Source organism: Stenella coeruleoalba (assembly GCF_951394435.1).
Source record: "Stenella coeruleoalba genome assembly, chromosome: 12".
NCBI lineage: Eukaryota > Metazoa > Chordata > Mammalia > Artiodactyla > Delphinidae > Stenella > Stenella coeruleoalba.
Window position 1 is genome coordinate 57,992,369 of NC_137158.1, and position 12,982 is coordinate 58,005,350.

Here is a 12,982-nt window from a genome sequence, read left to right on the forward strand (position 1 = left end):
TATTTTCATTGATACGTCTTATTTTCAGTAGCCCTTACCCCATTAGGTAATACTCATGGATATCTGCAATTATTCTGGCATTTGTTTTTCAGGTATAAATTTGGTCCTTTGATCCACATCCAAGGAATATACATGCAAAATAGCACAACTTAACCATTAAAAAAAATATTTTAAACAGATGATTTCAGTCATGTTTCCCTAAAAATTCTGAATAAATGCTATGATATGAGATAACCCATGGGAAACATCTCAATAAGACATGCTTTAAGAATAGCCTGGAACATAATGGAATAACATTCAGCCATTTAAAAAAAATGAAATCTTGCCATCTGCAACAACATGGATGAAACTTGAGTGGATTATGCTAAGTGAAATAAGATGGAGAAAGACAAATACCCTATGATCTCACTTATATGTGGAATCTAAAACAAAAACAAAGACAAAAACAGAACAGCTCATAGATACAGAGAACAGATTGGTGGAACAACCTGAATCACCATAGGTAGTGGGGATCGGGGGGAAATGGGTGAATGGAGTCAAAAGGTACAAACTTCCGGGTTTCCCTGGTGGCGCAGTGGTTGAGAGTCCGCCTGCCGATGCAGGGGACACGGGTTCGTGCCCCGGTCTGGGAAGATCCCACATGCCACGGAGCGGCTGGGTCCATGAGCCATGGCCGCTGAGCCTGCGTGTCCGGAGCCTGTGCTCCGCAATGGGAGAGGCCACAGCAGTGAGAGGCCCACATACCGCAAAAAAAAAAAAAAAAAAGGTACAAACTTCCAGTTATAAAATAAATAAGTCCTGGGGAAATAATGTACAGCATGGCAACTATAGTTAATAACACTATATTGCATATTTGAAAGTTACTAAGAGTAGATCTTAAAAGTTCTCATCACAAGCAAAAATGTTTCTGTAATTATGTATGGTGACAGATGTTAAGTAGACATATTATGATGATCATTTTGCAATATATACAAATATCGAATCATTACATTGTACATATGAAACTAATATAATATTGTATGTCAATTATACCTCAATAAAAAATAAAAGAATAGCCTGGAACAGTTCTGGATGACACTTTAGTTCAGCCTAATCATTAATAGTGCCTCCCTTTTACTCTCAAAAGTGTTCCAATTTGGAACTTAAAGTATGGTTTGGTCACTAGAATGTGGTGACAGCACTTTTCCTTTTTTGATGGTCTCTCTGACTAAAAGGTATAATTATGACAGTACAAGAACCTCATCAGCTCTCTCTGTTCACTGGAAAGGAATTGAGAACTACTCGAGACGTTAATTTGGAGCTTGCCTAAGGCCACAGAATGTAAAGACATGAGAAATTTGTTGCCCCCTGACCAATGAGGCAGCCAAATGATTTGTTCCATGTTTCTGCATGACAATTTCAGAAGTTAATTTTTCAGGAAATAATCACAGACTCTGCCGTATCTCCTTGTGCTTTTATGATAACTGTTAATCCACAGCTTCTCCAGTAAGTGTTGCTTTTAACACTTGGAAAGAAAAATGTATCACAGAGCTTACGGGATTCATTCTATTAAAAAAGAAGTGTGAAGTTTCCAGGTTTTAACATGAAAATATGTATATTGTATTGCTTAAAGGGCATGCAATTAATCCGTACCCAAAGAGAACATTCTGTCATCTATTTACTCAGAGATGTATATTTATAAAAGAAAAGGAAAACAACACGTGGCATTTGAGTACTCGCTGACATCAGTGAGTAAATACGTCTATCCAAATTTATCTTTGCGACGCAAAGTATCATTAAAGCAATTAATATGGATGGCACCAGCACAAGGACTGCTTCAAACAGGGATGGCACTTACTCTGGACAGCCTGAAAGGCTTTGAGATATTCTACACTGAGCAGTGGCTGGGGCAGCTCCCGGATGAAGAGCTTCAGCAGGCTGGCGGCATCATGCTGCTTAACACTTTCCCAATTAAAAGTCCCTTCATAAAACTTTGCTTCCAGTTCTTGGCAAAGATTCTGAAAGGCAGAAGAGAGAGAGAAAAAAAAACTACCAGTAAGTGCATGTGTTTTTTTTTTCCTTCTGAGACTGATATACTTCCCACTTTATAAGAGATTCTACTCTTTTGAAAAGACATTTGAAAATACTAAAGGCCAACACTTCTCTATTACTCAGAAAAATACTCCTCCTCCCACCCCAAGTGTACTTCACCAATGAAAATGATACCTAAGGCCCAAAATTCTGAAACTTTACACATGTTCCTGGACATGCACCAAACCTTAAGCAGTAAAGACTGAATTAAAATATTAGTTAAAACAGCCTTTACATTTGGGGGCTTTACTTAGATACTATAATTTTTCACCATTTTTTTTTTTTTTTTTTTGCAGTATGCGGACCTCTCACTGCTGTGGCCTCTCCCGTTGTGGAGCACAGGCTCCGGACGCGCAAGCTCAGCGGCCATGGCTCACAGGCCCAGCCGCTCCGCGGCATGTGGGATCTTCCCGGACCGGGGCACGAACCCACGTCCCCTGCATCGGCAGGCGGACTCTCAACCACTGCGCCACCAGGGAAGCCCTTCACCAACTTTTAAAACATCATTAAGAAAACAAGTCTATGTTTTAAATTAGTTAGAAGTACGTTACGTAACAAAATACATAATCAATCTCTGGACCTAAAGCAGAAGGCCACCTCTGATTAGTCACCTCTGGGAAATGGAAAACCAAATTCTATAGCAAATGAGGCATGAAAATACATCAGTATACCTGTCTGAAATGCACAGGCTGTCAGTGACCCAGCCATGCTGCTGCCAGCTGCCAAAAGCAGCTGGAGTCCTTGCAGAATTAGAAATACCTATAGTTCATTTACCTCAGGGACGCTACAAAATTTGCCAAATTATTAATAATAAATCAATTTCGTTTCATAATTACTACCTTCTATATGCTTTTTCACTGTGGCATAAATCCTATTACGTTAGAAGTCCTTCCAAGTTTCTGTCACTTCCTTCTAATATTTGAAACTGTTCTCCCAAGGAACATTCTTTGTTTTTCCTGTGAGGTAAATTTATTACGCTTTCCCTTCCCAACACAATTCCATCCTCTACCCCAATTACTTTTGTAATTGGTGAAATACAAAAGGTGAACCCAGGGGCTTCCCTGGTGGCACAGTGGTTGAGAGTCCGCCTGCCGATGCAGGGGACACGGGTTCGTGCCCCAGTCTGGGAAGATCCTACATGCCGCGGAGCGGCTGGGCCCGTGAGCCATGGCCGCTGAGCCTGCGCGTCCGGAGCCTGTGCTCCGCAACGGGAGAGGCCACAGCAGTGAGAGGCCCGCGTACCGCAAAAAAAAGAAAGTGAACCCAGAAATTGGGGGTAGGAGAAAGAAAGGTGGAAGGAGAAAGGGATGCAAGAAGGTGCAGGGGGAGGGAGGAAAGGAAGAAAGGAAAGGAGAGAAGGCCTGAAGAAGAGGGAGCAGGGGAAATGGGGAGAGAGAAGGAAGGAGAGGGAAAAGAGGAAAGAGAAGGGAAGGGGAAGGACAGGAGGACAGAGGTGGAGGGGAGAGGGGGAGGGAGGCAGGAGAGTCCAAGAAATGTGGTGGGGAGGGGAGAGGAAAGACAACCCAAAATTTTGCACATTATCTTTAAATTATTTATAACAGACCAGCTGCGGCATCATTCAGTCTGTGACAAGAGGCTGTGTTGAAGAGTTGAGCCAGATGAATCCACTTAATTGACCTTCTAAGAAAGTACATATAGTTGAACTCATCCCTCTGCCAGCTAACTGGTCAAAATGTAAAATCCGCATTATATCCACTCTTGTATGGCAAAGTAAACGTGATTATGACTCTTGTGAGTTGGCCATCACATTCTGCTAATGTGGGCCGTGAACAGTGACCTGAGAGGCGGTATTCTTGCTGAGATGGGTAGTATGAAGTCACGTTACTGGTTTCTGAGGGACTCTTGCTCTGTAAGAGAATGTACTTCTCAACAGAACTCGTCTCCCAATCACACACAATGTCCCTGATGGACTGGTGGTGAAACTGCCGCAGGTATCAGCAAATGAAGTGAGACAGTGGCCACGTATCAAACTTACAAGAGCACCAAAACAGTTTCAGGGACCTCTGTGCACCAGACAGCAGATCCAGGGGACACAAGCTGAATGACATTTGTGAGCAGGGTATATATCAGGTTACTCAAATCCTATTAAACTGAGATCACTATGTAGTAAGAGGCAAGTAGGCTGAAACTGTCCGCCTAAATTGAGGAAGCTTATTGAAATCAGCAGGTGATGCAAACTGTGGAACCTATGAACAGTAATCCAGTCCTGGACGCATCACAGCCACAGTCACAGGCGAGGAGAGTGTACAACCACCAAGAGTCATTTCTTCCCGATCCAGCTCTAAAGATGTCATACACAATATATCTTCAGGAAACCAACAGAGAACATCTCTTCCCCCATCCTATTTTTTCTTGGATTTACAAATTCAGGACGAGGAAATATGGGATGTGGGCAGCAATAAGTGTTACCTTTTTAGAGCTGGAGCTGAATTTGGAGGATAAGGATAAAGGAGGTTGTTAATGACTGCTAACCACAAATTTTCCCTGGATACATTTTCCAGATAGAGCTACAATTCCAAGTATGCGGCCCCTGTACACTGCAAAACCCTGTGGAGGCGTACAAAGTATGCATCATCTGTAGGGTAATTCTACTTGTACCATGCATTCATTGGATACTTTATTCCCTAGCACAGGAGTTGGGGAGCAGAGAAAGGAGGAAGGTACACAGCATCCATGGACAGTGGGAAGGAAATGTCATCTTGAGAGAAAAGAAAGCAGGGGAGGGAGATAGGGGACTCCAACTGGGAAGGCTGGGAATCCCCTTGCCTCTTTCACAAGCCGGACTCAGGCTACCCTTGGACCCAGTGAGCCAAAGAACTGCAGCAGCCAGGAGAGTGGTTTAGACAGTGTCATTTTGCCAGTTCACTAAGACTGATAATGTAGGGGAACTAATGTCAAGTCTCCTACTCTGCTCACCTGGTGGAGTGTATCATCCTGCCCTTAAAAAACAACAACAACAACTCATTTTTTGCTGTTACTCACGCTGACTAAAGCTGTCACCAGCCCGCTCTTAATATTTTGACTCACCATGCTCTCTTTTCATCAGAAGGACAGAACTACCCTTGTCTTTTTTTTTTTTTTTTTTTTTTTTTTGCGGTACACGGGCCTCTCACTGCTGTGGCCTCTCCCGTTGTGGAGCACAGGCTCCGGACGCGCAGGCTCAGCGGCCACAGCTCACGGGCCCAGCCGCTCCACGGCATGTAGGATCCTCCCAGACCGGGGCACGAACCCGTGTCCCCTGCATCGGCAGGCGGACTCTCAACCACTGCGCCACCAGGGAAGCCCTACCCTTGTCTTTTGCTTGTTTACTTTCGTTCCTATTTTACGTCTGCACAGTAGAGAGATTAAAATCATTTGTCTCTTTATTCATCACAGTAATATTACAGGTAATAGGGTGATTTTGAAAAAAAAAAATCAAAAATCAGAAGAGCCTGTAGAAAAACTAAATATAAACTGAATGTTAAGAGGTTTTTGGTCTATTTTGTCTTCTAAAAAAATATAATTAAACAAACAAGTTTTAGATGACTAGAACCAAGAAATTACCTTGATTCGAACAGCAGCTCCAGGTATCCTTAAGAGGCCTTCTGTTTCCAAACCTCCCTCTTCAATGCGAGAAATCAGCTGTGTATAAACAGAAGAACGTTCTGAGTTTGGCATTCTTAACAGGTACAATCCCAAATTTAACATCTATTTCATATATAAATAAAGGAAAACTGATTACAGTGACGTGTAAACTGGATTTCACCAAGTTTTGAATGCTATTGCACTACCACTACCCATCCTTTAAGCCAATGCATCCCAACACTTTAATCGTAATTTAGAAAAAGTTGGGTCCTTTGGAAGAAAAGTGTATAATTTCACACAACAGCTGTGCTATCCCAAACAGACACTGACCCACGTTCATTGCTTCAAAGCAACTAAGACCATGCATTTCTTCTGCTTTTTCAGAAACACATTCTGCCATCAAATAAATCTTATGAAATTCTAGTATTTGCATATTTACATCCCTTTTTTAGTCTGTTCAAAGAAAGAATTATTTATGACATGAAGGAAAAAAATGCTTGCAAATATTCCTTTTTAAGCTTTAAGCTTTTGGTGGTAAACTTAAATTAAAAAAAACAGTTCTTGTATAGGGCTTCTAAATCATAGCCAATGCCTGATGAATACATACAGATCTCTCTATCTCCAGAACCCCATTAAAATAACAAAGGTTGTTTGTTTGTTTGTTTTAAAATAAAGCAGAAACACACAAGAAGAGGCAAATGGAGAAATTACAATGACATAACACTGGACGCCAGGAAGATAATAAAAGAAGTGGTCATTTTCTTGGCAGACTTCCAACTGGAATGTGCATTCCCTGGGCAGTACACAAAGGCTTTTTAGGGGGCGCTCTGCTATTTTAAAGAAATAATTTCTTTGTCCTCAGTTTAAATATAGCATTTCCTAGCATCATATAGGTTTTCCTTCCTACCACCCATTCCCCTCCTTTCACAACTGCCTTCTTCAGAAAGACAAACCTACTCTTCACTCAGTCCCAAACTTACTATAATACTCTCTGCATATTCTAAGGCATAAAATCTTCCAGAGTGCTAAAATAATGTAAAATTTTAATTTTTTTTTTTTTTTCAGGGAAACCTCCTTTAATGATTTACCAAGGCTCTTAGAGCATGTAGGCACTGGAAGACAGGGCAATTTTTCTTTAATGACCCCACCTCTCCTACCCCTGGATTATGGCCAAAGAATGCACTGATCTTAAGGGAGTCAGGTAAGAATAAAGCAAAGAGTAGTCTCAAAATTCTCCCAAAGATTTATTATTAACTGAAAAAAGAAGCATCTTTGACCAAAGCAGTACACGATTTTAAAATATTCAATTGGAATGACTTCTAAGACATTTTTCAAGTTACACTGGATAAAAACCCACAGCAAAAATCTTTACATGAATTATTTTAGATTAGATGAGCATTATTTAATAAAGTAGTTAAAACCAAATTTATCAAAAAATACCAAGCAACATTTATTCAATGTACATGTAATTTTTGTTTTAATTCATCTTATAAAATGTTTAAAATGTTCTATTAACAAAAAATAAAATTGTATGCTAGCTAGTAGCTGGACCAAATTAGTTTTTAGCAGTATATAAATTTTGCTTTTATTAAATACACAGGAAAATTTGATGATTTCTAAATAACTGAATGAGAGTACTTTCTGCATTCTTATATTTGAATTCTTTTTATTATTCTCTAATGCTGAATACCAGCATTCAATAGATACAGATATATATATACATTGAAGGAATGCCAGGTGTTTTCCCATATTTCTCACTTTGAAAATAACATATTTTTTGCTACCACATTATATTGTCATTGTTAAAATATAAATAATGCTTTACAGCTTTCCTTTTATTTTCAAGACTTCAAAATGGAGAATAACTATAATGATCTATATATTTTAATCATGCTGCTGTTAGTAATTTATCTTATAAGATACAGTGTAAAATTTATCAGTAATGTTCACAGGCTTTCCCCAAATAGATAATACACACTTATATGAATTTATGAACTAATGAATTGAATATGAAGTCAGACTTTTTTGATACAAAGTATCTTTGATCTGGCTGATTAGTTTGATGGTGAAAATAGGATTTGCTAATTTGGCAGAATTTTGCCGTAGATAAAAATTAACAATATTTCTATTTCCCCAACCCTTTCTGAGAATATGGTTTAAACAATGTGCCTCTAAGTAGGGAAAAAAAGGAACAGATACAATTTACAGATATTAGATAAGCTTTGTTAAAGCCCTTTTGAAGTATATTTCTCAATAACGGAGAAAATGTAATCCTCTAAAGAATGGTAATAAGAATGTTTGCCAATCAGTGGTTTCCAATTCTTTCCTTTCTACAAAATTAACAGAATACCTAAATGAGTTGTCAGCTGATAAATCAAAAAATATTTTTCATGATAAATCACTGATTTTTTGCTTATAATTCAGAGGGAATGCAAACAGATGAGTGTTATCTAATAGACAACTCTGTATGTTCCCTTTTATTTTTTATATGAACCAAAAACCTTTAAGGCTCTTATCTAATGACTTCAAACTGGTGGGCAGTCTGAGTCTCCAGAATGTTGAAGTGACCAGAAATGTAAAATAACTAACTAACTAAATAAATAAATACGAAAACAATTTCAAGAGAAAGTGATAAGGGGCTGGATGCAATCCTGGGCCTGATCAGGAGGCAACATTGACTTCTGTTAAGACCAAAGCTTACTCTTTGCTGATGTGATAGTGAATCTGATGTGTCAACTTGGCTGGGCTACAGTGCCCAGTTGTCAAATACCAGTCAAACACCAGTCTAGATGTTGCTGTGAAGGTATTTTTAGATGTGATTAACATTTAATCAGTAGACTTTGAGTAAAGCAAACTACTTTCCATAACGTGGGTGGGCCTCACCCAGTCAGCTGAAGGCTGTAAGAACACAGACTGAGGTTCCCCAAAGTAGAAGCAATTCTGCCTCAAGACTGTAACACAGAAACCCTACAGGAGTTTCCAGCCTGCAGGTTCTGGACTCGACACTGAAACATTAACCCTTGCCCGTGTTTCCAGCCTGCTGGCCTGCTTTACATAATTCAGACTTGCCAGGTCCCACAACTACAGAACTCAATTCTTTAAGCTGAATCTCTCTAGATAGATAGATAGATAGATAGATAGATAGATAGATAGATAGACAGACAGATAGAGATAAAATCTCCTATTGGTTCTGTTTCTCTGGAGGACCCAAATACACTTGGAAAGGATCCCGCTGAGATCCCTGCTTTGTCCATGTGTATAAGTAACTCGCACCTTTTACTGCCATTAAAAGAATTTGAAAATATGGCCTACGTTTGTTAGCATCTCTCTGTTTTCACAGACACCGCTGACAACTATCCACACAGACACAGGTTCTGCAGACAATGACTGGCAGAAGCTGGTGAGTAGAACAAGCTGTGTAGAACAAGGTCCATCAGGAGAAACACTGAGACACGGGTTTGGATGTAATGGTGAATATGAGGACTGAAGAAGTCAGAGCTTAGTAGGTAAGACAGTAAATGACTGTCTTGGAATAATGGAAGAATTAGTGCCAGGTAGATTGAGCTTGAGTATTGAATGAGTTTGTTGAGCCAAACAACTGTGAAAGTTCCCACTGCCATTCTTGCTACCCCAGAACTTTCAGGAACTGTGAGATGTCTGGGCTGTTGCAAAAATCCGCATCTCGGGTAGCCCATAACTGATTTGACCTACCTTCCTCATGGGCATTCTCTGTCTTTTATCAAATGTAATCTGTATTTCTAAACAGTGATGGCTCAGAGGTTAGACTGAAGTTTCTATATTGTCATAGATAACTGTCTTATGAATAACTGAGTGTTGACTACACAAGTGAATTCATAGTTTAGCAATCATTTTCTAATTCTACTTTATGGTTTCTTTGTCTACTTTTGAAGTAGGCACTAGTAAATTAAATTGGACATCCTCATTGTAAATAGGAAAGCTTAGAAAATACATACAGGCGTGCAATATTCATGAGGATTCAATTCCCTAGAAATTTACCAGGAGTTCCCACTCCTATGTATTATAGAACTGAAATCTCAATTATACAAAGCCAGCTAATATAAGACAGAAAAATGATGCCAGGTAATCACAGTTACAAGTAATAACACTGAAACCATCACCATGAAATAAAAATTATAAGCCCTTGAAACAAATTTGTTTCCTGAATAGAAAAATCGAAGTATAAAATAAAAGAGCATAACAACTGGAAAACTATATTACAATAGTATGAATGCAAAAAGAACAAAAACAAAACACTATTAGCTCAAGTATGTTCTCTCTATGCTGACCCATTCAGGCCTACTTACTTTTTGAAATATCAAGGGTATTCGAGTTCCTGGTACTTTCTTCTGATCTTGTTCTAACAGCACTGTCAATGGAACACAAAAAAGGCCAGAATCTGCAACAGAAAAATAAAATTTCTTCACTTTCATCAACCTATAAAATATTAATGAAAAAATGTTAAGGTTTCAGATTCCTGATATTGTCACTCGATCCAACAACTATTTATTGAGCACCTAAGTGAATGACTGAGTGACACTGTCTACCAATTAGGTGCACACAACCTAATTGGAAAATTCTGGCCCTGCCTTATAAAGCAATCTAGCAAGTAAAGACAACTAAACAAATGATTACAAATCATCACCAAAATAATTAGAAAATTATAAACTGTTACATATGAGAAATAGAGTGCTGTGGGAGTATGCAAAATATGCAAATAATTTACTAAATGTAATCAAACTAAAAGTTCTGGCTTAAAATAAATATCACTCATCTCTTCCATACTTAACTGACATTTTACATTCTATTGAATACAATACAGCAAAATATAAATATTTGCTTTTTGAGAAATCAGCCAACATTATGGGCTTGTTCTACAAATGTTTTCCTTTAGAAAATATAGTTTATACTTGGTCTTTGTGAATTTAAATTTGTAGTTTTATATATTTGGGAATAACTCCAGAAGAAATGACAGGTAATAACTGATAATTTTTCTAAATTAAAATTATATACCTTCAGTCTGATGTGAGCATAGCTTCTCCCCAGAACCTCCTACCCCACGTCCATCACTAAGTGAATAGTTAGCTCAGAAGTGTAACACACATTATCAGGGGAGATATAAATCATTTGTGAACATGGAACAGGGGATTATCCTGTGATGTGAAAATAGACATTGGAAACTGTGACACTCAATAGAGATGACATTCAGCAGAATGCTAGTAACCCAGTAAATAACTTTTAGTTTAGGAACTAAGAAAAATGTGATCTTTAAGAATGTCAAAAGTCTAGTTTATAAGATAAATATCTTAGATAAAATACAAAAATATAAAAAAGATGGAAAGAAAATCTATAATATTAATAGTGATACTTTTAATGAGAATGGCTTAATATTTCTCTCTCTGCTAGGAGGCAATTCTAAAACATAAAATTAAAAGACCTCTTTAAGCCACTTTTAAAGTCTTGAACACTGAGTCACAACTATTTATATTTCTATTTTGTATCTGGAGAAGACTTTGTGAAGAAGCATCTGAAGTCTTCATTATCTATAATGGACTTGTGGAAAACCAGAAGAACTATTTGACTCAGAAATTCACCATCCCAAGCCTTAAGCTAAAATACTCAAAGGAACAGAACACAGAATGAGGTCTTCTGGGGCTCAGCATGGGAGAGAGGACCTGAAGGGAAGGTACACTTCAATCCTACAGAGGAATTGCCTCTAAAACTTAAATCAGGTGAATACTTGTCTTTGCTCTTGTTACCATAGCAACTCAATAATCCCCATTCTTGGTTTCCCTTTAAGAGATACCTTTAAAGTTAAATGAGATGTCAGAGATTCCTAAACAGAAAAGCTGTGTCAATAGAAAATTATCTGGATTTCCAGACAAATAAAATCTTGGAAAAATCAGAAACTGAGGAGGTGTCTGTTCTATATCATACTATAAAAAATAAAGTCTATTTATATAATGGGTAAAGCAAGCTGCTTACAAAGGAAAAAAAAACTACACATACCTGTGAGAAGCACAATTTAGTGATATTGTGTGCCACAGTTGCATTATTTTCTTAATAGAGGGAAGAATATTTTTTGCAGAAAAGTTAAAAGTAGAATGCAAATGAACAAAGGGACAGACTACTAACTGCCTATGTATTTGCCATGAAATAAATAAGCAAAAGTAATTGATCAGGATTAATTATCTTAAAGTCATTTTTCAAGATCCAGTTTTAGAAATAAGTATATGTACCAGATGTTTTTAAATACAGTTTTCAAAGGAGAGAGCATTTGAGTTAAGAATCCTTGATTCAGAATTTCCTTCTAATTTCCTTCTATGATAATTAAATATTTGATTGTGTCTTTATTTTCTATAATCAAGGAGACAGTGCATTTTTATCAAGTTACAAAAATTTTGAAGGGAATGTTTTAGAATCTGAACTTTACATGTATTCATGTGTTGGTTTATTTTGTAGGCGTTTCCCACTCCCCAGAAGAATACTTCTAAAAAGCCAAGCTCATTCTTACTACTTCAGGAGTAAATCCAACTGTTTTTCATTTCAAAATTACCTTTTGTTTTGATTTTCACAGCTTTTTGTTGTTTCAGTTCAACACCCAATACATCATAGAGGGCGGTCAGCTCAATTAAGGCTAAATGGCAAACTTTCTTCATGTCCTGGGGCGCCAGGTCACCAATCTTGGTGGTGCCTGTTTTGTCTTTTGGCAGTCTGAAACTCTAAAATAAATGCCATTAATATAGGAAGGATTTACAGTATCTATCTCGTTTTTTAATGGAACACAACAAAATTGTAACTATAGAAAGAAGTTATTCTCAGAGTGGTGACAATGAAATTGGCAGAATTTCTCCGGTCAGAATGAAGAACAATCCTGTTGTGATGATGATCCCAAACCTGCAGGGAGTCAATATGTGAAGTCTGACAGACAACGAACCAGACCATGTGCTAGGAGTGTGAATACCAGTGGCCAAGAGAACAAGAGACAATAAAAACCAAAGGAGAAAAAAAAACTCGAGTTAACTGACCTTCAAGAGACAAGAAAGATTAGAAGTGAAGACAAACCATGAGGAGGAAGATGGAGAGGAGGTGGGAGATGAGAGAGTAGGAGCAACCACTGGTGTGTGCCAGGTACCCTTTATATACATTATCATTCATTGTTATATACGTAATACATGGCATTATATATACAATATTATATATGCAGATATATGATATATATAGTAATACTGTCATAAAAATCCAAATAAGGCAGGTACTGAAGAAGGGCTGTATAGCACTGGGGAGAGGGGGAGAGCAGAGGGGAGAC

The 12,982-nt window shown here is 38.0% G+C and overlaps 1 protein-coding gene across 4 annotated transcripts in view; it reads right to left on the reverse strand.

Moving 5' to 3' along the window:
• Nucleotides 1-12,982, reverse strand: part of ARHGAP18 (Rho GTPase activating protein 18) — a 132,009-nt gene that overhangs the window by 24,754 nt on the left and 94,273 nt on the right. For all 4 annotated transcript variants that reach the window (XM_079938882.1, XM_079938881.1, XM_079938880.1 and 1 more), the window contains exons 6-9: nucleotides 12,230-12,395; nucleotides 9,981-10,072; nucleotides 5,635-5,712; nucleotides 1,838-1,997 (exon numbers count right to left, since the gene is read on the reverse strand). In XM_079938882.1, the coding sequence (XP_079795008.1) occupies nucleotides 1,838-1,997; nucleotides 5,635-5,712; nucleotides 9,981-10,072; nucleotides 12,230-12,395 (496 nt within the window). The remainder of the gene's footprint in view (nucleotides 1-1,837; nucleotides 1,998-5,634; nucleotides 5,713-9,980; nucleotides 10,073-12,229; nucleotides 12,396-12,982) is intronic.